General features: G+C 46.5%; 1 protein-coding gene across 1 annotated transcript in view; it reads right to left on the reverse strand.

Moving 5' to 3' along the window:
- Positions 1-17,237, reverse strand: part of fscn1a (fascin actin-bundling protein 1a) — a 41,443-nt gene extending 24,206 nt beyond the window's left edge. The window contains exon 1 of the mRNA XM_078417640.1: positions 16,199-17,237. Coding sequence (XP_078273766.1) covers positions 16,199-17,021 — 823 coding nt within the window. The 5' untranslated portion in view covers positions 17,022-17,237. The remainder of the gene's footprint in view (positions 1-16,198) is intronic.
- Between the last annotated feature and the right edge of the window lie 6,214 nt (positions 17,238-23,451).

The raw sequence follows: 23,451 nt of genomic DNA on the forward strand, positions 1-23,451 counted from the left end.
TAGCCCGATTTTGAAAAAAGTGTCATGTCAAAATCTTTCTGCTCACATATCCTGCCTGGTTCAGTATTTTCTGCTTATAGCAGATGGTAAATGTTGGAGCACTTAACAGGAGGAACACTATCGAAACACTATCGAACACTATCTTATCGAAACGTATAAGATTATTAAGGGGTTGGACACGTTAGAGGCAGGAAACATGTTCCCAATGTTGGGGGAGTCCAGAACAAGGGGCCACAGTTTAAGAATAAGGGGTAGGCCATTTAGAACTGAGATGAGGAAAAACTTTTTCAGTCAGAGAGTTGTGAATCTGTGGAATTCTCTGCCTCAGAAGGCAGTGGAGGCCAATTCTCTGAATGCATTCAAGAGAGAACAGGATAGAGCTCTTAAGGATAGCAGAGTCAGGGGGTATGGGGAGAAGGCAGGAACGGTGTACTGATTGAGAATGATCAGCCATGATCACATTGAATGGCGGTGCTGGCTCAAAGGGTCGAATGGCCTCCTCCTGCACCTATTGTCTATTGTATACTACAGTTCATTATTTGCCATTACATTTCGCCTTGTGTGGAAGCTTCCTATGTGCAAAACTGGTCGGCACGTTTCCTGCATTCGTCCCTGCCCAGTTAGAAATTCTGCTTGGAGATACAGAATGGAACCTGGGTCTCTGGCGCTGAGAGGCAACGGCTCTACCAGCGTCAACACCGTACCGTGCTGCCCCATTTATCCACGCGTCTTTCCCCCCCAAGAAATCCTACACCAACCTCGCAGGCTGATGACTGAAAGATGAGACGAGAATGTTTATAGTAGACTAAAAGGAAGAGATGTGAGAGTCACTCCACGCCGAGAGATTTTAGGTTGCCAACAGGTGCACAGGTGTGACATTTCTGCTAATTGGGTCTCTTGAGAAACACTTGGATTTTTCTTTAGTTTGATCAAACGACTCAAACTTTCCTGCGAAATTCAGCGAAGACACACGTTCACATTTCCACACCCACCCAACACCACCTGCTTGCGGCTGCCTCCAGACAAGAAAGCTCTCGCTAGCCTGACTGGCTGATTAGACTTTAGACTTCCTTCTCCATGGATTGCCACCTTGTCGTGGTGGAGAAGCTCGTGTGGGTCCTGAGACCCTGCGAGCAATGCCGTCTGGAGCCCATGGCGGAAAGGTCGATGGGGAGGTCCCTGACAAAGAGCGATCCAACCAAGACCTCAACGGTGGAACAGGCGGAGGGAGGATGACGGCTGACTTCAGTGGAGCGTCACAACGGCTGGGAAGGCAGATGGATGAAGGCTGCAGCAGAAAAGGGTCCCCGGTCGTCTTGAACTCCATGCCACTGGAACCTGACCCAGATCTGTCAAGGACCGTGTGGTGGCTGTCTGTGCGCCAGTCTCCCCACGTTAAACAAAGTCACGCACAGGCGTCCTCCGCAGAGAGGACTGTCATACTCGCTTCGAGTGACCGCCGATGCTGATGAGACTTTAGTCCGAGTCACTCCAGGAGCTGCGTTTTGTTTCATGTAGATGTTTGGGTCGAGAGTGAACAACGGTGTTTATTCACTGGTCCTGTCAGTGGATTTAAAAGATGTCCCGAAGGGCTGGCTGGTCTTCGTGCAGTACAACCAGGTGTAGTACAATGCTGTAGGTTAGGTCGAGTCTTAGAAACATGCAGGAAGGCAACATTGCTGATGGCAAAACCTTGCGTTGAGTCAGGCTGAGGTCTGCAGAAGGGTGCCGACCCAAAACATCACCTGCCCGTGTCCTCCAGAGACGCTGCCTGACCCGCCGAGTTACTCCAGCACTCGGTGTTCCACACAAGATTCCAGCATCTGCAGTTCCTTGTCTCCAGGCTGAAATATCGATTGTCAAAATGCTCGCTGACAAACTCGAGCCAGTGTCCGTTTCAACGAGGCATTCGGTTCGCGTCAATGAAATATGGTGGAAAACTCAGACCCCCAAACCCCCTCATCACCATTTTATCAGCAGTTATCCATCCCCCATTTTGTACCATTACTCAGTTCCTGTCGTGTTGCAGTTCCTGTCACAGACTTGCAGAAAGGTCAGCATCTGCTTTCAGCATCTTTCAGCATCTGAAAGGACAGCATCCGCAGTAGACGTAACCTCAAGCTTCCTCTGCACACTTAGTAAATGTGGCCACAACACTGGTCAGAATGGAAATGTTAAGCAATCAAATTACGTGATCGGAAAATTCAATCGTGCAAAGATTGCTATTGAGGGCGTGCAGCGTAGGTTTACTAGGTTAATTCCTGGAATGGCGGGACTGTCATATGTTGAAAGACTGGAGCGACTAGGCTTGTATACACTGGAATTTAGAAGGATGAGAGGAGATCTTATCGAAACGTATAAGATTATTAAGGGGTTGGACACGTTAGAGGCAGGAAACATGTTCCCAATGTTGGGGGAGTCCAGAACCAGGGGCCACAGTTTAAGAATAAGGGGTAGGCCATTTAGAACTGAGATGAGGAAAAACTTTTTCAGTCAGAGAGTTGTGAATCTGTGCAATTCTCTGCCTCAGAAGGCAGTGGAGGCCAATTCTCTGAATGCATTCAAGAGAGAGCTAGATAGAGCTCTTAAGGATAGCGGAATCAGGGGATATGGGGAGAAGGCAGGAACGGGGTACTGATTGAGAATGATCAGCCATTATCACATTGACTGGCGGTGCTGGCTCGAAGGGCCGAATGGCCTCCTCCTGCACCTATTGTCTATTGATACACGTGTGGGTCAATTTGTAAACCTTACGTCCAACAGATACACAAAGATTTAAATGTTATCTCTCTCATGTGCCTAGTCAAGAGTCGGACTGTACACCATGGAAACAGGCCCTTGGGCCCACATTGTCCATGCTGAACTTACTTGGTACACTGAGCTGGTCCTATTTGCCTGCATTTGGCCCAACAATCTTCCTTTCCAGGTATTTATCCAATGTCCTAAGTGGCTAGTATTATGGCTACTCTCAATGGTACTGAGATGAGAAGTTTCATCATGTGGAGGGTGGTGAATCTTTGAACTATATATATATACCCCACAGGCTCAGACATCCAATTCATTTACAACAAATTAATAGATTTCTGGTTATTGATGGAATCGAGGGAGAGGGACAGAAAGCTTGGCACCAGGGTAGATGTGTGGCCATGATCTTAGTGAAAGGCAGAGCCATCTCAAATGGCCTACTGCTCCTATTTCTACATTCCTGCTGTAGATGGATGAAGAAACCAGTTGTTTTACTGCACCCCATATATAGCACACACTGGAGCCACACGGACGGACTGATTTTCAATGTTACGAGATACCAACAGAATGCATTGAAGCAACTTAGGATTTTCTTACACACACATTCCTAAACGCAACTGTGAGCAAGTGGACCATATGGTACTCGAGTAGCTAATACAAATTCCAAAGATATCCATACAAAGCAACAAAAAAAAAGAAAAGAAATATATCCAGCACATGTTGGTCTGCTTCCAGTACACAGATATGTAGGAAGGAACTGCAGATGCTGGTTTATACTGAAGATACAGACACAAGATGCTGGAGTAACTCAGTGGGTCAGGCAGCATCACTGGAGAAAAGAAAATGGCCACGTTTCGGGTTGAAATCCTTCCCAGTCTGAAGAATAAGGGGTAGGCCATTTAGAACTGAGATGAGGAAAAACCTTTTCAGTCAGAGAGTTGTGAATCTGTGGAATTCTCTGCCTCAGAAGGCAGTGGAGGCCAATTCTCTGAATGCATTCAAGAGAGAGCTAGATAGAGCTCGTAAGAATAGGGGGGTATGGGGAGAAATGGGAAGCTCTTAAGAATAGGGGGTATGGGGAGAAAGCAGGAACGGGGTACTGATTGAGAATGATCAGCCATGATCACATTGAATGGCGGTGCTGGCTCGAAGGGCCGAATGGCCTCCTCCTGCACCTATTGTCTATAACCGGAAATGTCACATCTTCCATTTCTCCAGAGATTCTGCCTGACCCTCAGTTAATCCAGCATTTAGTGTCCAATATAGAGATCTTGTCCAAATTTCTAGACAAGAGAGATTTATGGGCTAAACAATTCAAATTGGCTGTAATCCAGCACAGTAAATATGTTGGCTCCAGTCGGGTTTAGAAGTCCTACCCTCTGCCCTTGTGTCTGTCGTTGGTTTGCGAGCTTTGGGATTATATTTGCTGCTGAACCTCACGACAAAGCAGTTAGTAAAACACATGTTGAACCCAGAGTGCATTATGCCACAGCACAAAAGTTATCAATGAAACAGCTTTAAATGTACGCAAGGCAGAGAATCTTTATCGGATTGAAGTCATTGTTTGGCCCAGCAGGGGAAAGGGGTGTTGGGAAGTTTATTTAGCTACACTTGAATGGCCTGTACTATTTCAGGCCTTGGAGAATGGTGGGACTCTGCTTCCAGCAGCTCTCTGAGGGAGAGACTAAAGCACCACAACCCTAAAATTATGTCTTCAGTAAATAGCCCCTGGTTCTAAATTTTCCACACAAGAAAGGGGCTGGCTGTTTCCATCTGAGGGGTAGTTTGGGAAATTAGAGGATTCACTGCAACAGGGCAGGGCAGCAAAATGTGTATTTTAACAAAGAAGGGATGGTGCATTGACTCTAATTAACTACGTAATTTTTTTTCAAAGCAGGCAAAAAGCACAGGGAAAAAAATGTAAGGACTTTATTCTAAATCCACGGAACTTTGATAACAAGATGCAAACACACGTTCGGAGCACCAGACCGCCACTCCACGCTGTTTCTCAAACGCCGCCTTGAAAATAGTTTGAGAAAAAGCGTGGAAACAGGCCCATTTGGCCCACCGAGTAAACGGCGGCACAGTGGCGCAGCGGTAGAGTTGCTGCCTTACAGCGAATGCAGCGCCGGAGACTCAGGTTCGATCCTGACTACAGGCGCCGCCTGGAAGGAGTTTGTACGTTCTCCCCGTGACCTGCGTGGGTTTTCCTCCGAGATCTTCGGTTTCCTCCCACACTCCAAAGACGTACAGGTTTGTAGGTGAATTGACTGGGTAAATGTAAAAATTGTCCCTAGTGGGTGTAGGATAGTGTTAATGTGCGGGGATCGCTGGGCGGTGCGGACATGGTGGGCAGAAGGGCCTGTTTCCGCGCTGTATCTCTAAATCTAAAAAAAATAATCCACACCGACCAGCGATCACCCTGTGCACTAGTTCTAGTCCACATGTCAGGGACAATTTACAGAGGCCAAACCAGCAAGTCTTTGGGTTGTGGGAGAAAACCAGAGCACCTGGACGAAACCCACTGGGAGAACGTACAAACTCCGTATAGACAGCACCCGTAGTCAGGATCGAGCCGGGTCACTGGAGCAGCCAGGCAGCAACTCTACCGCTGCGCCACCCACATCAATAAAATATTGGTGGACTGCGCTTCCACCACCTTTTAAGAGGAACACGGCCCAAAGGATCACAAGACCAAGCTTGGGGATTCAGCTTGTCACTCAGTCCCGCAAGTCTGCTCCACCAAGCAACACCAAAACTGATGGGGTTGTAATTTTAACTTTGCATCGTTGTTTAATCATTCACCCCATTTGTTTACCACAAATCTACCAAGGGCGGGGGTTATGGGGGGGATGGCAGGAGAACGGGGTTTGGAGAGAGAGATAGATCAGCTGTGATTGAATGGCAGAGTAGACTTGATGGGCTGAATGGCCTAATTCTGCTCCTATCACTTATGAACTTGACCAGTACCGTAAGTATTCAAGGACTCTGCTTCTACCAGCCTTCAGAGGGGGGGGGGGGGTCAAAGCATAACAGCCCTAGCTTTCAGTGTGAAGTAGTCAACCACTGGTTCAAAATTTTCCCCCTTAAGAAAACATCCGCTCTGCATCCATGTGTCATGGTCATGCACGTTAAATTAAGTCATCCCTACTCTTTAAAACTTCAAAATGATAGGTGCTGGAGAATTAATGGTACTCCGCACCTGGAGTACTGTGTGCAGTTTTGGTCTCCAAATTTGAGGAAGGATATTCTTGCTATTGAGGGCGTGCAGCATAGTTTACTAGGTTAATTCCCGGAATGGCGGGACTGTCATATGTTGAAAGACTGGAGCGGCCAGGCTTGTATACACTGGAATTTAGAAGGATGAGAGGGCATCTTATCGAAACGTACAAGATTATTAAGGGGTTGGACACGTTAGAGGCAGGAAACATGTTCCCAATGTTGGGGGAGTCCAGAACCAGGGGCCACAGTTTAAGAATAAGGGGTAGGCCATTTAGAACAGAGATGAAGAAAAAGTTTTTCAGTCAGAGAGTTGTGAATCTGTGGAATTCTCTGCCTCAGAAGGCAGTGGAGGCCAATTCTCTAGATAGAGCTCTTAAGGATAGCGGAGTCAGGGGGTATGGGGAGAAGGCAGGAACGGGGTACTGATTGAGAATGATCAGCCATGATCACATTGAATGGCGGTGCTGGCTCGAAGGGCCGAATGGCCTACTCGTGCACCTATTGTCTATTGTCAAAATAAAAATAAATATCTAATCAAATATACATTTGCAAAGTGGCCATGCTTTGTAACTCAACACTCCACAATACGTTTACTCCATTTGTTCAGCAAGAATCTCTCAACCACTGCCTTAAAATATTGAAGAACTGTTTTCACCACCTTCAAGAGGAAGAGTCTAAAGATTCATTGAACCCAAAGCAGCACCTATCCACATTCTCCAGGCATGGTGCCTGACCCGCTGAGTTACTCCAGCACTTTGTGTCTATTTTGTACACCAGCATCTGCAGTTCCTTGGGTCTACACTCCAGGATACTTAATGTTCAGAAGAAAAAGGCAAAGGAGACCAATGGCCCATGAATTAACTAATGAGACCGAGGCAGTGGACAGGAACAATCACAACTCTAAGTCAAACTGAGTAACTTTGACTGGGGCTATGAAACAGAAAACATTGGTAGGATTTCTACACAAGTCCCTAAAACAGTGGCGGTAAGGCAATGCTACGCAAAAATAAAACACAAATCGGGAAATTAGAGGTGCATGTTGCAAGGAAAATACAATGATCAACAGGGCGTTTTATCTACATATAATCAAATGAGGAATTCAAGGAATGTATAACATAGATCAGTAGAGCATAGGAACAGGCCCTGTGGCCCACTATGTCTGTGCCAAACATGATGCCAGGTTAAACTAATCTCCTCTGCCTGCACATGATCCATATGCCATAGAAGAAGGGTCTCAACCCAAAACGTCACCTATTCCTTCTCTCCAGAGATGCTGCTTGTTACTCCAACTTTTTGTGTCCATCTTCTGCCTATCTAAAGAGGTGAGTGTGAGAATACGAATAGCGGCACGGTGGCGCAGCGGTACAGCGCCAGAGGTCCTGGGTTGACTCGGTTCGATCCTGACCTCCGGTGCTATCTATGCGGAGTTTGTACATTCTTCCGGTGACCGCATGGGTTTTCTCCAGGTGCTCTGGTTTCCTCCCACACTCCAATGGTTTGTAGTTTAATTGGCTTCTGTGAGTTGTCCCTAGTGTGTAGTAAATTACTAGTGTACGGATATCGCTGGTCAACACGGACTCGGTCACTGAAGGGCCTGTTTCCATGCTGTATCTTTAAAATAAACTAAAAAATAGAAATGATTTTCTAGATCAATAGTCAATAGTCAAGTTAATCAGTGTGTTGAGGAACCCATAAAGTACACCAAGAAAAGGCTGGTTGATAAATCGGGTTCTTTGTTTACTGTATTGTCGTGTTGTTACTTGCGAGCAGAGTACCAAGGCAAATTCCTTGTATGTGTACATACTTGGCCAATAAAACTTATTCTATTCTATTCTAAGGAGACTTTTAGGAACAGTGGTCTGATATTTTATTTCCACCTGAAACCAATGTTTTAAAAATCAGAATAAAGAGTTGGCTATGGTGGACTGGGAAACTACATTAAAACATGTGGGAATGGCTAATATTTAAAAAGACGTGGTATTCAAGGTAAAAACAGAACAGGAAAAGTGGCCCAGCTGGAACTGCTAAGAGAACTTAAAATAACATTATGGAGACAAGGAGACGGCAGATGCTGGAATCTGGAGCCAAAAACAAATTGTTGGGAACCCGCTGAATTCCTCCAGCAGTTCGGGGGTTTTTTTCTTTGCTTAAAATAGTATTGGATCAAAAGGAAATTGTGCATATTGTTGCCAAAAAGGGGGGCTCTCACAGTGGGAAAAATTCTTCAGAATTCAGAGGTGGAAAATGCATTGATGTGGGAAAGTGACACTCTAGAGTAAGTTAGTGTGGGGAGGGGGAAGAAAACAGACTGTGAACTTGTGTGGATGCACAAAGAATAAAAGATTAACACAAGTTTTTCATACAATGCGAGGTAGAAGGAAGGAAAAAAATGGCAGGAGAGAAATTAAACAAACATTTTGTGCGTTCCTTTATGGAAGGAAGATGGAAATTCTGCCAGGATTCGAGAACTGAAAGTCCATCATAAATAAGCACAAGTAAATCTGTTTAAAATTTATCAGATAGATTTATTGGAGTGTTTACAATATCCAAGTGGGAATTGGATGTTTATACAAAGTTCATAAGTAATAGGCTATTCGACCCATCAGGTCTACTCTGCCATTCAATCATGGCTGATCGATCTCTCCCTCTCAACCCCATTCTCCTGCCTTCTCCCCATAACTCCTGACACTCGTACTAATCAAGAATCTGTCAATCTCCACCATAAAAATATATATTGACCTGGCCTCCACAGCCGTCTGTGGCAATGAATTCCACAGATTCACCACCCTCTGACTAAAAAGATTCCTCCTCATCTCCTTCCTGAAGGAACGTCCTTTTATTCTGAGGCTGTGCCCTCTGGTCCTAGACTCTCCCACTAGTGGAAACATCCTCTCCACATCCACTCTATCCAGACCTTTCACTATTCGGAAAGTTTCAACGAGGTCCCACCCCCAACCTTCTGAACGCCAGCGAGTACAGGCCCAGTGCGGTCAAACACTCAGGACCTGCTAAGAGTTTTTAAGGCGATGGTTGTGTAGACAATAAGTGCAATCATTGTTATCTTCCAAAATTCTACAGTTTCTGAATGGTATCTCCGACTTGGAAGGTAGCAAATGTAACTACAGTATTTAGGAAATGAGGAAGGCAGATAATAGAGAACAGGACAATTAGCCCGACATCCATAGCAGGGAAAATCTTGCTAGAACGTACCAAATCAGAATTGATACGAGAACATGTTGATATGAGCTATTAGTAGCCTTCTATAAAAATTGCCACAATGCCTGGATCAGGGGGTATTAGGTACAGTGAGAAGTTGGACAGACATGGAGTTGTTTCCCCTGGAACACCAGAGATAGGAGGGGCATGTGAGAGAAGTAGATGGCATAGATAGGGGAGACAGTCAACACGGTTTTCCCCAGGATGGAAAAATCAAATGTTCGAGGCCATATCTTTAAAGTGAACTAGACCAAGTGGACCCGTTGGGCCCAAACCTCTCCTGCATTGGTGCAGCACCCTCTCCTCCCCTCTTATCCTCCCTTCCCCCCCCCCCCCCCCCCCCCCTTATCCTCCCTCCCTCAGGAACAAACAAACAAGAGTTTTAGTATATAGAAGATGGGGCAAAGTTCAAAGGAGATGTGCAGAGCAAGTGTTTTTTTTTAACACAGGATGGTGTGTACCTGGAACGCGCTGCCAGAGGTAGTGGTTGAGGAAGATACGACAGTGGCAGTCAAGTGATTTTTGGATGGGCATATGGAGATGCAAGGATCGGTGGGATATGGGTTATGTGCAGGCAGATGAGTGTTGGTCTCGACATCAAGTTTGGCACACAGATTGAAAAGTTGAAAAGAGATGAAAAGCCGGAGGTGAGAAAATATCGGGGCCAGCCACAAAAAAATGTCCTTTGTAGCTATCTCCAACAATGTCCTTTGTAGCTATCTATCTTGTATATATATATATATATATATATATATATATATTTGATAGATATAGATATCTATCTATCTTTGATTATAGATATAGATATCTATCTATCTTTGATATATATATATCTTTGATAGATATAGATATCCATCTATCTTTGATATAGATATCTATCTATAAGAAGATAACTGCAGATGCTGGTACAAATCAAAGGTATTTATTCACAACTCAGCAGGTCAGGCAGCATCTCGGGAGAGAAGGAATGGGTGATGTTTCGGGTCGAGACCCTTCTTCAGACTGATCAAAGGGATATCTTAGATATCTATCTATCTTTGTAGCTGGCTTCGAGTGGTAATGGTCTTTTCTCACCTTCAGCTGCCCCCCCCCCCCTTGAAGAGGGGTCCCAACCAAAAAACTTCACCCATCCTTTTTCTCCAGGGATGCTGCCTGACCAGCCGGGTTACTCCAGCACTTTGAGTCTATCTCAGGAAATACAGTCCTTTATTTCAAGACTTCAATACAATGGACATCTTGTTCTAATTACATAGCACATGATGGGGCTACATCTCGAATGTTATGTGCAGGACTGGTTTCCCTGCCAAAATATACCTTTTGTGATTGAGTGAAATGAAATGGTAGTTAACTGCTGGAATAGCAATTTTGTCGTAATTAAGCCAACATCGTCTTTCAAGTATTGAAGAGTGAAAAGTGACCTCACCACTGTAACAACCCCAGTACTGTTTGATTCAGAAAAGACAAGATGTTCATTTAAATGCATGATAGATATTCTTCTTCACTCTGGAAGTGCAGTTACCCAGTAAATATTGACTGAGAGATACATTGATGTAGGGGACTAGAGACAAATGGCACCGAGGTTTGGATTGAGAGAATCTTTGATATGGGGTTACTGTATGAAGTTGGCAAAGGTATCTTTGTCATGATCGTCTTGAACTGTGGAGCAGGTACAATGGGCCAACTGGTCAGTGTTTCATTTTAACGATGCCATCCTCCAGTCAAATAAATCCAAGCTTTAGCACTTTTCATCACCACTACCGATGACCGCACCCTTATTTCTCTTGGGCCAGAACATTTGAATTCACTCCAAACATCGCTGCCCTTCTCTTTCACATACACTCCAAAGACGTACAGGTATGTAGGTTAATTGGCTGGGTAAATGTAAAAATTGTCCCTAGTGGGTGTAGGATAGTGTTAATGTACGGGGATCACTGGGCGGCACGGACTTGGTGGGCCGAAAAGGCCTGTTTCCGGCTGTATATATATGATATGATATGATATACACTTATCAACCTTTTATGTTTCCATGTGCTTGATGGTGGGCAGGAATATGGTATGCTTACTGTTATGGATCTGGACATGGAGCGTAAGAGTCAGGAAGTTGCATTGCAGCTACGTTAATCTTTGGTGAGGCCACATTTGGAGTATTGCGTGCAGTTCAGGTCACCCTCTTCCAGGAAGGATGTGAGGCTTTGAAGAAGGTGGTACAGAAGGTTTATCAGAATGCTCGACAGTTTGGACGGCAGAGGTTAGACTAACTTGGGTAGACACAAAAAGCTGGAGTAACTCAGCGGGACAGGCAGCATCTCTGGAGAGAAGGAATGGGTGACGTTTCAGGTCAAGACCCTTCTTCAGACTCCTAGATTCTTCTCTCCCGAGATGCTGCCTGTCCCACTGAGTTACTCCAGCATTTTGTGTCTACCTTCGATTTAAACCAGCATCTGCAGTTCTTTCCTACTCATTTTGGACTAACTTGGATTGTTATCTCCAAAACATTTGAGGTTGATGGGGAAACCTGATAGAAGTACACAACATTATGAAAGGCATTTACAGCACAAGTAGACAGTCAGAAACTTTTGACCAAGGTGGAAATGTCAAAGAGCAGAAGGCATGTATGTACAGGAAAATAACTGCAGATGCTGGTTTAAATCGAAGGTAGACACAAAATGCTGGAGTAACTCAGCGGGTCAGGCAGCATCTCAGGAGAGAATGAATGGGTGACGTTTCGGATCGAGACCCTTCTTCAGACTGATGAGAGGAGATGTGTGGGGCAAGTTTTGGTTTTGTGCACAGAGTGGTGGGTGCTTGGAAGACGCTGCCAGGGATGGTGATGGAGGTAAATACAATGGTGTCATTTAAGAGATTATTAGATAGGTGCATGGTTATGCAGGGAGTAGAGGGATATGGGTCACATGTAGGCAGAGGAGATTAGTTTAATTTAGCGTGATGTTGGGGATAGGTATTGTGGGCCAAAGGGCCTGTTCCTGTGATGTTCTGTGTGCACACAGCTAACATTCAAAGCCAGGATGGACTCTTATAGCCTCAACATACCAAAGTAATGGAAGAACAATTCTGCAGAGACAATTCACAAGTATATGTAGGAAGGAACTGCTATTGCTGGTTTACACCAAAGATAAGACACAAAAAAACCTGGAGTAACTCAGCGGGTCAGACAGCATCTCTGGCGAAAAGGAATAGGTGACGTTTCGGGTTGAGACCCTTCTTCAGACTGGAGACCCTGAACCCGAAACGTCACCGATTCCTTTTCTCCAGAGATGCTGTCTGACCGGTTGAGCGACTCCAGCTTGCTTGCCTTAAATACAAATCTCATTGTTTTCCTGAATTTGAAAAAACGATTGAAAATTACATTTGAGGAAAACAATACGAAACCCCATGTTGAAAAATAAGGGCGGGTGGAGGGGGAGGGAAGAATCAAAAACATGGGTTCGTGAAATCTCACTTTAAATAGTGAGGACATATTCATAAACCGGAGATTGGATTTTTTGTTGTTGTTGCATTAAAGCAACCGGCGGGATGCAGCAATGAAATGTTGCATATTGATGCTGACTTCATCTCGAACCAACAGGCGCTGATTTGCGTCCGCGGACCCGAAACAGACAGCAACAAAATACTTCCTTCAAGGACACACATCTGGTTTTGTTCGCGATTGACGAGCGAGAGATCGCGTCGGTTTTCCTTCCCCCACCCCCCCCCCCTCTCCCTCCCTCCCCTCTGCACGGCTGAAAAGGGGGTTGTAAATGAGCATGGCTTAGGAAAAGGGGGGATGGGGGGGAGAGGAGGAGGGAGGAAGTGAAGGGGGGGAGGTGGAGGGGGAAGAGGAGGTAGGGGAAGAGGAGGTAGGGGAGGTGGAGGGGGGAGGGGGAAGAGGTGGAGGGGGAAGAGGTGGTGGAGGGGAGAGGGGGAGGAGGGGGAGGGGAGGAGGGGGGGGGGGGGAGGGCGGGCAGGCTCCGTTGTATCTCAGCCTAGACCACGAATCCGAAGCACATTTCGCCGAGTCTATTCTCAAAGGTCCACTCTCTGAATTCAAGCACAGTCCCTTTGTTTGCGTGGCATGCCAAATGTGTTTCTTGGCACCTCTTTAAAAACGACGCCAATTAGCCGGGAGAATTTCAGCGTGCAGTTTATTTACTAAGGCGGAACCCCATTTGAGATTTTAACTCGTTTTCCGGACCGCTTTATAAAAATACGGACTTAACGGGGTTGTGTTTCAGCACCAATGTTTTCAACGCACGCAGAGAGAATATATATATGTGCATTAAATAATTCTGCAGGCGTGGATATGCTCAAATGGTATCCGTTTGGAAGCCCTTTTATTCCACGTCCTCTCCTAAAAAAACCGTGGTGGGGTGGGGGTGGGGTGCTGGCAAGGAATTGCAAGGAAATGTTGGGATTGTTCGCTGCTCAATGCCTGTGTTGTAAAGGGGGACAAAGCAATCGTGGGCAGCTGCAAAGAGACCTCGTTTAATCGCCCCTTATTCACCCTCCCTCCCCCCACCCCTTAAGATATTATGCTGGGGGAATTAAACTGTTGCGTGCAAGCCTGAGGCACTCTTACAAAGTTATCACCACACACATTGCACACAATAGAATCTTGTTTTACACGGGGAGAGGAAGGTCTTGTAAATCAACAAGATGGTGGAATGAGAACTCGGTGGAGCTAACTGACCTTTCCCTTGCCCAGAGTAATTAAATGGGCGACGTTTCTTCTGAAGAAGGGTCTCGACCCGAAACGTCACCCATTCCTTCTCTCCCGAGATGCTGCCTGACCTGCTGAGTTACTGCAGCATTTTGTGAATAAATCGATTTGTACCAGCATCTGCAGTTATTTTCTTATAATTAAATGCAGTTATTTGGAGGGGGGGGGGGGGGGAGGAGGGAGATGTGAAATAGCCGATGGATATTCACGACCAACCCCCCAGGGTCGCTTCCATTCAACAATCCAAAGAGATCTGCATTGGAATGAACATAGAAGCCATATTGCCGACGCACTCCCAGTTGAGCCATACAACTACAGGCAATGTGGTCATCTGGAATTCTTGATATCTTGGGGAAAGGGAACACATTTCATAGATGGTGATGTAAGAAAATAACTGCAGATGCTGGTACAAATCGAAGGTATTTATTCACAAAATGCTGGAGTAACTCAGCAGGTCAGGCAGCATCTCAGGAGAGAAGGAATGGGCGACGTTTCTTCTGAAGAAGGGTCTCGACCCGAAACGTCGCCCATTCCTTCTCTCCTGAGATGCTGCCTGACCTGCTGAGTTACTCCAGCATTTTGTGAATAAATATCATAGATGGTGATGATATATTGAACTTTAAAAAAAACAAAAAAAACTGGAGTTAGCTGGTCAGACAGCATCTCTGGAGGACACGGATAGGTGATGTTTCTGGTGGGGGTCCTTCAGATTGCAGAGAGGGGGAGGGGAGAAGAGGTGGGGTGCGACAAAGCCTGGCAAGTGATAAGATAACAGACACAAAATGCTGGAGTAACTCAGTGGGTCATGCAGCATCTCTGGAGAAAAAGGGGGTGGGTGACGTTTCAGGTCGGGACAGTTCTCCAGAGCAAAGGGGGAGGGGAGGAAGAAAGAACACCTCTTTAAAACTAGCTGGAAGAATTTCAGCATGCGGTTAGCTGCGAGGCGAGACCAGTCGAGATTTAACTCGTGTTTTAACAAACAGTTAACGGGCTGCATTTCGGTATCAAGATTTGTTATGCATTTTCTAAAAATGTAAGCACTTTCAGTCGAAGGGGGGGGGGGGGGGGGAGAGGAGAAACACACAATGAATGTATCAATAGTGGATCATACTGTATATTGGAGGCACAATATATGAACTGGAGATGCTGTTTCATAACAAAATAGACACAAAGTGTTGGAGTAACTCACTGGGTCTCCGAGTTACTCCAGCAGAGTTTTTATTTTACACGTGGATCGTATATTCTCGGTTTCGAAGGCTCACCCGTAGACTGGGGAAGGGGTTGTAGGAATCATCCGCCCAGTCAGTGCTGGCATTAACCCTTTCCTTGAAGATAGACACAAAATGCTGGAGTAAATCTGCGGGACAGGCAGCATCTCTGGGGAGAAGGAATGGATGGGGTCGAGACTGAGGGATTTTGTGTCTATCTTCAGTGTGATCCAGAGTCTGCAGTTCCTTCTTACAACTCGTTTTAAGTCACGTCGTGTGTCGCAGCGGAGTAGAACTACTCTGATAATGTTTGATAACATGAAGACTGCCACTAGCAAATTTTGGGAAAAAGTATGATTACGTGCAGGAAGGAACTGCAGATGCTGGTTTAAACTGAAGATAAGACACAAAATGCTGGAGTAACTTCAGCAGGACAGGCAGCATCTCTGGAGAGGAGGAATGGGTTGAGACCCTTCTTCAAAGGTATGATGGTTGTTGTCTCTTTGGCATGTTGAAATTCTGATGGCATGAACGACAAGATGGATGTGACCTGCTCAATTGCTGCTCAGATATTTAAGAAAATAACTGCAGATGCTGGTACAAATCGAAGGTATTTATTCACAAAATGCTGGAGTAACTCAGCAGGTCAGGCAGCATCTCGGGAGAGAAGGAATGGGTGACGTTTCGGGTCGAGACCCTTCTTCAGTCTGAAGAAATCTTGGAAAAAGTATGATTACGTGCAGGAAGGAACTGCAGATGCTGGTTTAAACTGAAGACAAGACACAAAATGCTGGAGTAACTTCAGCAGGACAGGCAGCATCTCTGGAGAGGAGAAGAGTCTCGACCCGAAACGTCTCCCATTCCTTCTCTCCCGAGATGCTGCCTGACCTGCTGAGTTACTCCAGCATTTTGTGAATAAACACCTCAGATATTTAACGCTGAGTTACTCCAGCATTTTGTGAATAAACACCTCAGATATTTAACGCTGAGTTACTGCAGCATTTTGTGAATAAACACCTCAGATATTTAACGCTGAGTTACTCCAGCATTTTGTGAATAAACACCTGAGATATTGAACGCAAACCCTTACCTTGGCGGATGGAGACGTTCCTGCCGTTGGCTGCCTTGAGGACCACCTGTGGGTAGCTCTGCTCCAACACGAAGAGCTCGTCCTTCACCACCTTGGTGCTTTTGCCAGACTTCATGGTGCCGGTGGGGCCGGAGGGCGCCAGGTACTTGCCGTCGCTGTCACGGAAGGCCACTTTGCCCGACCTGAACTCCAGGGTGTAGCCGGTGGATGGCTCTGGCCTGTCCACCAGCTGCCCGTCGCTGCGGAGCAGGCGGTTGTCGCTGGTCTGTACGCTGTACTTCTGGTCCTGGAAGACCAGGGTGATGAGCGAGTCCAGCCCCCAGGGACAGTCGCGGTCGATGGCGATCTCGTCCCTGGGGCCGCTGAGGTGGGCGTACCTCTTCCTGGTCACGCTGAAGATGTTGGCCTGGGGGTGCATGGCGATGTGGAGGCTCCACTTCTCTGCCGCCCCGATGGTCTGGGCGAAGCACATCAGGCGGTCCTCGGTGCCGCCGAAGTAGCGCCGGTGGGGCTCGGACTGCAGGGACCAGCGGCCGTCGTCGTGGGCCACGATGAGGAAGCGGCAGTCGTCAGCGGGCTCCTCGCTGTCGCACGACACGTTGCCGTCCTTGTCGGCCGCCAGGTATCTCCCGAGGTGGCTCCTGAGGAAGACCGCGCTCGTGTCCTCGCCCTTCTGCTCCAGCGTCCAGATCTGCTTCTTCTTCATGGTGGCGGCCGAGGCGTTGATCTTGAAGCCGAAAGACTCCGCCGTCAGGTACCTCTTGCCGCAGTTGATCAGCCCGAACTGGATCTGCAGGCGGTGGCTGTTGTCGTTGGCCGGCATGGTGGTTGGGGTTGGTGTTGTGTTGTGTTGTGTTGTGTTGAGGTGAGGGGACGATGGGTTGCAGATGCGCTCTGGGCGGCCCGGGACCTTTCCTTTCAGCCTCTTGAGATGTTGATGTGGCCACAGCTCCTTTGTCCGCCTGCAGACCCCCCCTGTTCCAACCAACACACACACACACCACGATGGGACGCGACCTCCTCCACCAAGGCTCTTATACCGCGCCTGACGTAGAGCGGGCGGGCGGGCGGCCGGGCGGGCGGGCGGGCGGCGCCTACAGCAGACCGCCCCGCCCACTCTCTGCTCCCACACCCTCTTCATTCATCCATTCATTCATCCATTCAAGTCAAGTCAAGTTTATTTGTCACATACACATACATACACGATGTGCAGTGAGATGAAAGTGGCAACGCCTGCGGATTGTGCAACAACAACAACAAAAATTACAGTTACAGCATATAAATTATAAGTTAATATAGAGAAGACAAAATTTAGTCCCTGGAGTTATAAAAGTTGACAGTCCTGATGGCCTGTGGGAAGAAACTCCGTCTCATCCTCTCCGTTTTCACAGCGTGACAGGCGGAGGCGTTTGCCTGACCGTAGCAGCTGGAACAGTCCGTTACTGGGGTGGCAGGGGTCCCTCATGATCTTGCTTGCTCTCGATCTGCACCTCCTGATGTATAGGTCCTGCAGGGGGGCGAGTGTAGTTCCCATGGTGCGTTCTGCTGAACGCACTACTCTCTGCGGGGCCTTCCTGTCCTGGGCAGAGCTGTTCCCAAACCAGACTGTGATGTTGCCGGACAGGATGCTCTCTACAGCCCCAGAGTAGAAGCAATGAAGGATCCTCAGAGACACTCTGAATTTCCTCAGCTGTCTAAGGTGGTAAAGGCGCTGCTTTGCCTTACCCACCAGTGCGGCGATGTGCGTTGCCCATGTCAGATCCTCTGTGATGCGGACTCCCAAGTATTTAAAACTGCTCACCCTATCCACAGTAGACCCATTTATCTCCATCCACACACACTCTCTCTCTCTCTCCCTCCCTCACCCTTCCCCTCCCAATAGTAAATTTATTTGTCACATACACATGAATGTGCAGTGAAATGGAAAAATTACCCGCAGTTCAACAATAAGACCAATAAGAATAAGCAATAAAAATGCAATAACACATACAATCATAAACCAACACCAAACAAAAGAAACATCCATCACAGTGAGTCTCCTCCAGTCACCTCCTCACTGTGATGGAAGGCCAGAATGTATTTTTCTCTTCCCCCAGACGCCCTCTGTACCTGTTGAAGTCAAAGAGCACTGCCGACAATCATAGCCCACAACTAAGCAACTCCTGGCTAATTTTAAAGAGGTGCTCTCTCTTCCTCTCCCCCCCCCCCCCCTTTGTTCTGGAGAACTGTCCCGACCTGAAACGTCACCCACCCCCTTTTTTCTCCAGAGATGCTGCATGACCTACTGAGTTACTCCAGCATTTCGTGTCTCTGGCCAGGCGTTGTCGCACCCCCACCTCTTCTCCAGCTCCCCCCCCCCCCCACCCACCCCTATGCAATCTGAAGGACCCCAACCAGAAACATCACCTATCCGTGTCCTCCACAGATGCCGTCTGTGACCAGCTGAGTAACTCCAGTTTTTTGTTTTGTTATAATTTTAAAGTTCAATATATCATCATCATTACCATCTATGAAATGTGTTTCCTTTCCCCAAGATATCAAGAATTCTAGATTCTCCGCCCTGCCCACCAAGTTGCCCCAAATTTGAGGTGAGTAAATGACAATGTTGGGGGGAGTCCAGAACCAGGGGCCACAGGTTAAGAATAAGGGGTAGGCCATTTAGAACGGAGATGAGGAAAAACTTTTTCAGTCAGAGAGTTGTGAATCTGTGGAATTCTCTGCCTCAGAAGGCAGTGGAGGCCAATTCTCTGAATGCATTCAAGAGAGAGCTAGATACAGCTCTTAAGGATAGCGGAGTCAGGGGATATGGGGAGAAGGCAGGAACGGGGTACTGATTGAGAATGATCAGCCATGATCACATTGAATGGTGGTGCTGGCTCGAAGGGCCGAATGGCCTCCTCCTGCACCTATTGTCTATTGTCTAACTGACAAAGACTGGAGATGAAAGGGATGTACCAGGGTGACAAAGTGGACTGAAGCAGACAAAAATAAAAGCTGTCAGATAAGGCAAGAAAGGGAGTGAAAAGTAAAGTCAGAGGGAGGGATGTCGATGGAAGGGGAGGGTGGGGATTTTCAGATTGTACAAGGAGTGTGTAACTGGCAACGTCCAATCAACCTACTGACCCTCCAATATATTTCTGGATAGCTGTTACAATGGTGTTAGAGGTTCAATCAATTGATTGGTGGTATTCATTTTCCCCCTTTTTGTCTGCGTGCTATTTATTTTTCCATGTCGTTAGTTTTGGCTTTTTCTTTGGGATAATTCTCCACCATAAGCCTGTCCATATTAACGGTCGGGAGAAAACACAAAGTGCTGGAGTAACTCAGCGGGTCAGGCAGCATCCCCGGAGAGAAGGAATGGGTGACATTCCAAGTCGAGACCCTTCCTCGGACTGACTATCTGAACTGACTATCAGTCGATCAGCGGGTCAGGCAGCATGCCTGGAGAACATGGATAGGTGACGTTTCCTCAGACTGAAGGGCCTGGCCAACATTTACCCCTCCATCAACGTCACTGAAAGCCCAATCTTTATCCCAATGCAAAACACAAAATGCTGCAGGAACTCAACGGGTCAGGCGGTGTCTTCAGTCCGAAGAAGGGCCTCGACCCGAAACAGCACATATCAATAGACAATAGACAATAGACAATAGGTGCAGGAGGAGGCCATTCGGCCCTTTGAGCCAGCACCACCATTCAATGTGATCATGGCTGATCATTCTCAATCAGTACCCCGTTCCTGCCTTCTCCCCATACCCCCTGACTCCGCTATCCTTAAGAGCTCTATCCAGCTCTCTCTTGAATGCATTCAGAGAATTGGCCTCCACTGCCTTCTGAGGCAGAGAATTCCACAGATTCACAACTCTCTGACTGAAAGAGTTTTTCCTCATCTCTGTTCTAAATGGCCTACCCCTTATTCTTAAACTGTGGCCCCTTGTTCAGGACTCCCCCAACATTGGGAACATGTTTCCTGCCTCTAACGTGTCCAACCCCTTAATAATCTTATACGTTTCGATAAGATCTCCTCTCATCCTTCTAAATTCCAGTGTTCTTCAGAGATGCTGCCTGACCCGCTGAGTTATAGAGTCATAAAGTGATACAGCGTGGAAACAGGCCCTTTGGCCCAACTTGCTGACACCAGCCAACATGTCCCAGCTACACTTGCCCCACCTGCCCGCGTTTGGCCCATATCCCTTCAAACCTGTCCTATCCATGTACCAGTCTGTTTCTTAAATGTTGGGATAGTCTCTGCCTCAGCTACCAGCATGTATCACCCTTTGTGTGGAAAAAGGTACCCCTTTTATTCCTATTAAATCTTTTCACCTTAAACCTATGCCTTCTTGTCCTCGATGTACCTACTCTGTGCATCGACCTGATCTATTCCTCTCAAGATTTTATACACCTCTATAAGATCACCCCTCATCCTCTTGTGCTCCCAGTCTACTCAACCTCTCCCTTTAGCTCCCCCGAGTCCTAGCAACATCTTTATAGAATCTGAAGAAGGGTCTCGACCCGAAACATCACCCATTCCTTCTCTTCAGAGATGCTGCCTGTCCCGCTGAGTTGCTCCAGCTTTTTGTGTCCATCTTCGGTTTGAACCAGCATCTGCAGTTCCTTCTTACACATCTTTGTAAATCTTCTCTGTACCCTTTCCAGCTTGACAACATATTTCCTATAACATGGTACACAGATATGAACACAATACTCCAAATGCGGCCTCACCAACGTCTTATACAACTGCTACTTGACCTCTCAACTTCTAAGATAGATACAAAAAGCTGGAGTAACTCAGCAGGACAGGCAGCAATTTCTATACTCAATACTCTGATGAAGGCCAACGAGCCCAAAGCCTTTTTGACCACCTTATCTACCGGCAACTCCACCTTCAAGGAACCATGTACCTGCACTCCTAGCATCCTCTGCTCGACAACACAGAGCCCTACCATTCAATGTGTAGGTCCTGCCCATGTTAGACACAGAGACACACTGTGTATTTCTTCACACAGAGAGTGGTGAGTCTGTGGAATTCTCTGCCACAGAAGGTAGTTGAGGCCAGTTCATTGGCTATACTTAAGAAGGAGTTAGATGTGGCCCTTTTTGCTAAAGGGATCAGGGGATATGGAGAGAAGGCAGGTACAGACTACTGAGCTGGATGATCAGCCATGATCATATTGAATGGCGGTGCAGGCTCGAAGGGCCGAATGGCCTACTCCTGCACCTATTTTCTATGTTTCTATGTTTCTAGACTTCCCAAAATGCAACACGTCACATTTCTCTGTATTAAATTATCAACCATTCCTCAGCCCATCTGGCTAATCGATCAAGATCCTGCTGCAACTCTTCACTATCTGCAAAACCACCCACTTTTGTATAATCTGCAAACTCCAGCACTTTGTGATTCTTTCCCTGTATTGATGGCAGGTCAGGACTGGTCAATGTCAGTGGTCACAGATGGACATTAAATGTAAGGTAGACACAAAGTGCTGGAGTAACTCAGCGGGACAGGCAGCATCTCTGGAGAGAAGGAATGGGTGATGTTTTGGGGTCGAGACCCTTCTTCAGACTGATCCATTAAACGTAACATTGAGATTACGTCTAAACTCTTTCTCTTCCTTTCAGTTTGTTGCCAATCCTCTTGCCTCATGCTTCCAAAAAGCTGTTTAAGAGATTTTTGTTTTTTGTTTGCCGGTATGTGGGGAAGATGAGGGGGGAGTAGTGAGTCAAGAGTGTTTTATTGTCGTGTGTCCCAGACAGAACAATGAAATTCTTATTTGCAGCAGCACAACAGAATATGTAAACATATTACTCTGTAAACGATATAATAAACAAGAAAAAAAAGTTCAGTATAATATATATTTATATAGACTGAAGAAGGGTCTCGATCTGAAATGTTACATAGATACATAGACAATAGGTGCAGGAGTAGGTCATTCGGCCCTTCGAGCCAGCAATGCCATTCAATGTGATCATGGCTGATCATTCTCAGTACCCCGTTCCTGCCTTCTCCCCATATCCTTTGATTCCGCTAGCCCGAAGAGCTCTATCTAACTATCTTTAGACTGCATCCAATGAATCAGCCTCCACTGCCTTCTGAGGCAGAGAATTCCACAAATTCACAACAATCTGTGTGAAAAAGTTTTTCCTCATCTCAGATCTAAACCCCTTATTCGTACACTGAGACCCCTGGTTCTGGATTCCCTCCAACATCGGGAACATGTTTCCTGCATTTAGCGTGTCAAATCTCTTAATTAATTTTATATGTTTCTATAAGATCCCCTCTCATCCTTCTAAATTCCAGTGATTACAAGCCCAGTCGCTCCATTCTTTCATCATATGTCAGTCCCGCCATCCTGGGAATTAACCTGGTGAACCTACGCTGCACTCCCTCAATAGCAAGAATGTCCTTCCTCAAATTAGGACATATTCCTTTTCTCCAGAGATGCTGTCTGACCCGCTGAGTTACTCCAGCTTTTTGTGTCTATCTTCTATACACACACACACACACACACACACACACACACACACACACACACACACACACACACACACACACACACACACACACACACACACACACACACACACACACACACACACACACATACACACACACACACAGGCATGCATATAAATAAACATATATATATATATATAAGAAAATATTAATGCAGATGCTGGTACAAATCGAAGGTATTTATTCACAAAATCCTGGTGTAACTCAGCAGGTCAGGCAGCATCTCAGGAGAGAAGGAATGGGTGACGTTTCGGGTCCAGACCCTTCTTCAGATGTCTGAAGAAGGGTCTCGACCCGAAACATCACCCATTCCTTCTCTCCTGAGATGCTGCCTGACCTGCTGAGTTACTCCAGCATTTTGTGTATATATATATATATGTTTGTGTGTGTTTATTTGCATATACTGTGTATATGTTTATTTATATGCATATAAACACACAAACACACACAAACACTTAAAACAAACAAATAATAATAGTGCAAAAAGACAAAACCAGTGTCCCCTAGTCTATGTAGTGTAAGAGCATATTTGTGGTTGTAGTGTTTAATAGCCTGATGGTTGTAGGGAAGACGCTGCTCCTGAACCTTGCTGTTGCCGTTTTCAGCTTCCTGTACCTTCTTCCCGATGGCAGGAGTGAAATGAGAGTGTGGCCAGGGTGGCGTGGGTCTCTGATGATGCTGGGCTTGTCATTGCTCGGTATCACAACACCCCCACAACATCACCACACTTCCAGGTGCCGC

This window comes from Rhinoraja longicauda, chromosome 21 (genome assembly GCF_053455715.1).
Source record: "Rhinoraja longicauda isolate Sanriku21f chromosome 21, sRhiLon1.1, whole genome shotgun sequence".
Classification (NCBI taxonomy): Eukaryota; Metazoa; Chordata; class Chondrichthyes; order Rajiformes; family Arhynchobatidae; genus Rhinoraja; species Rhinoraja longicauda.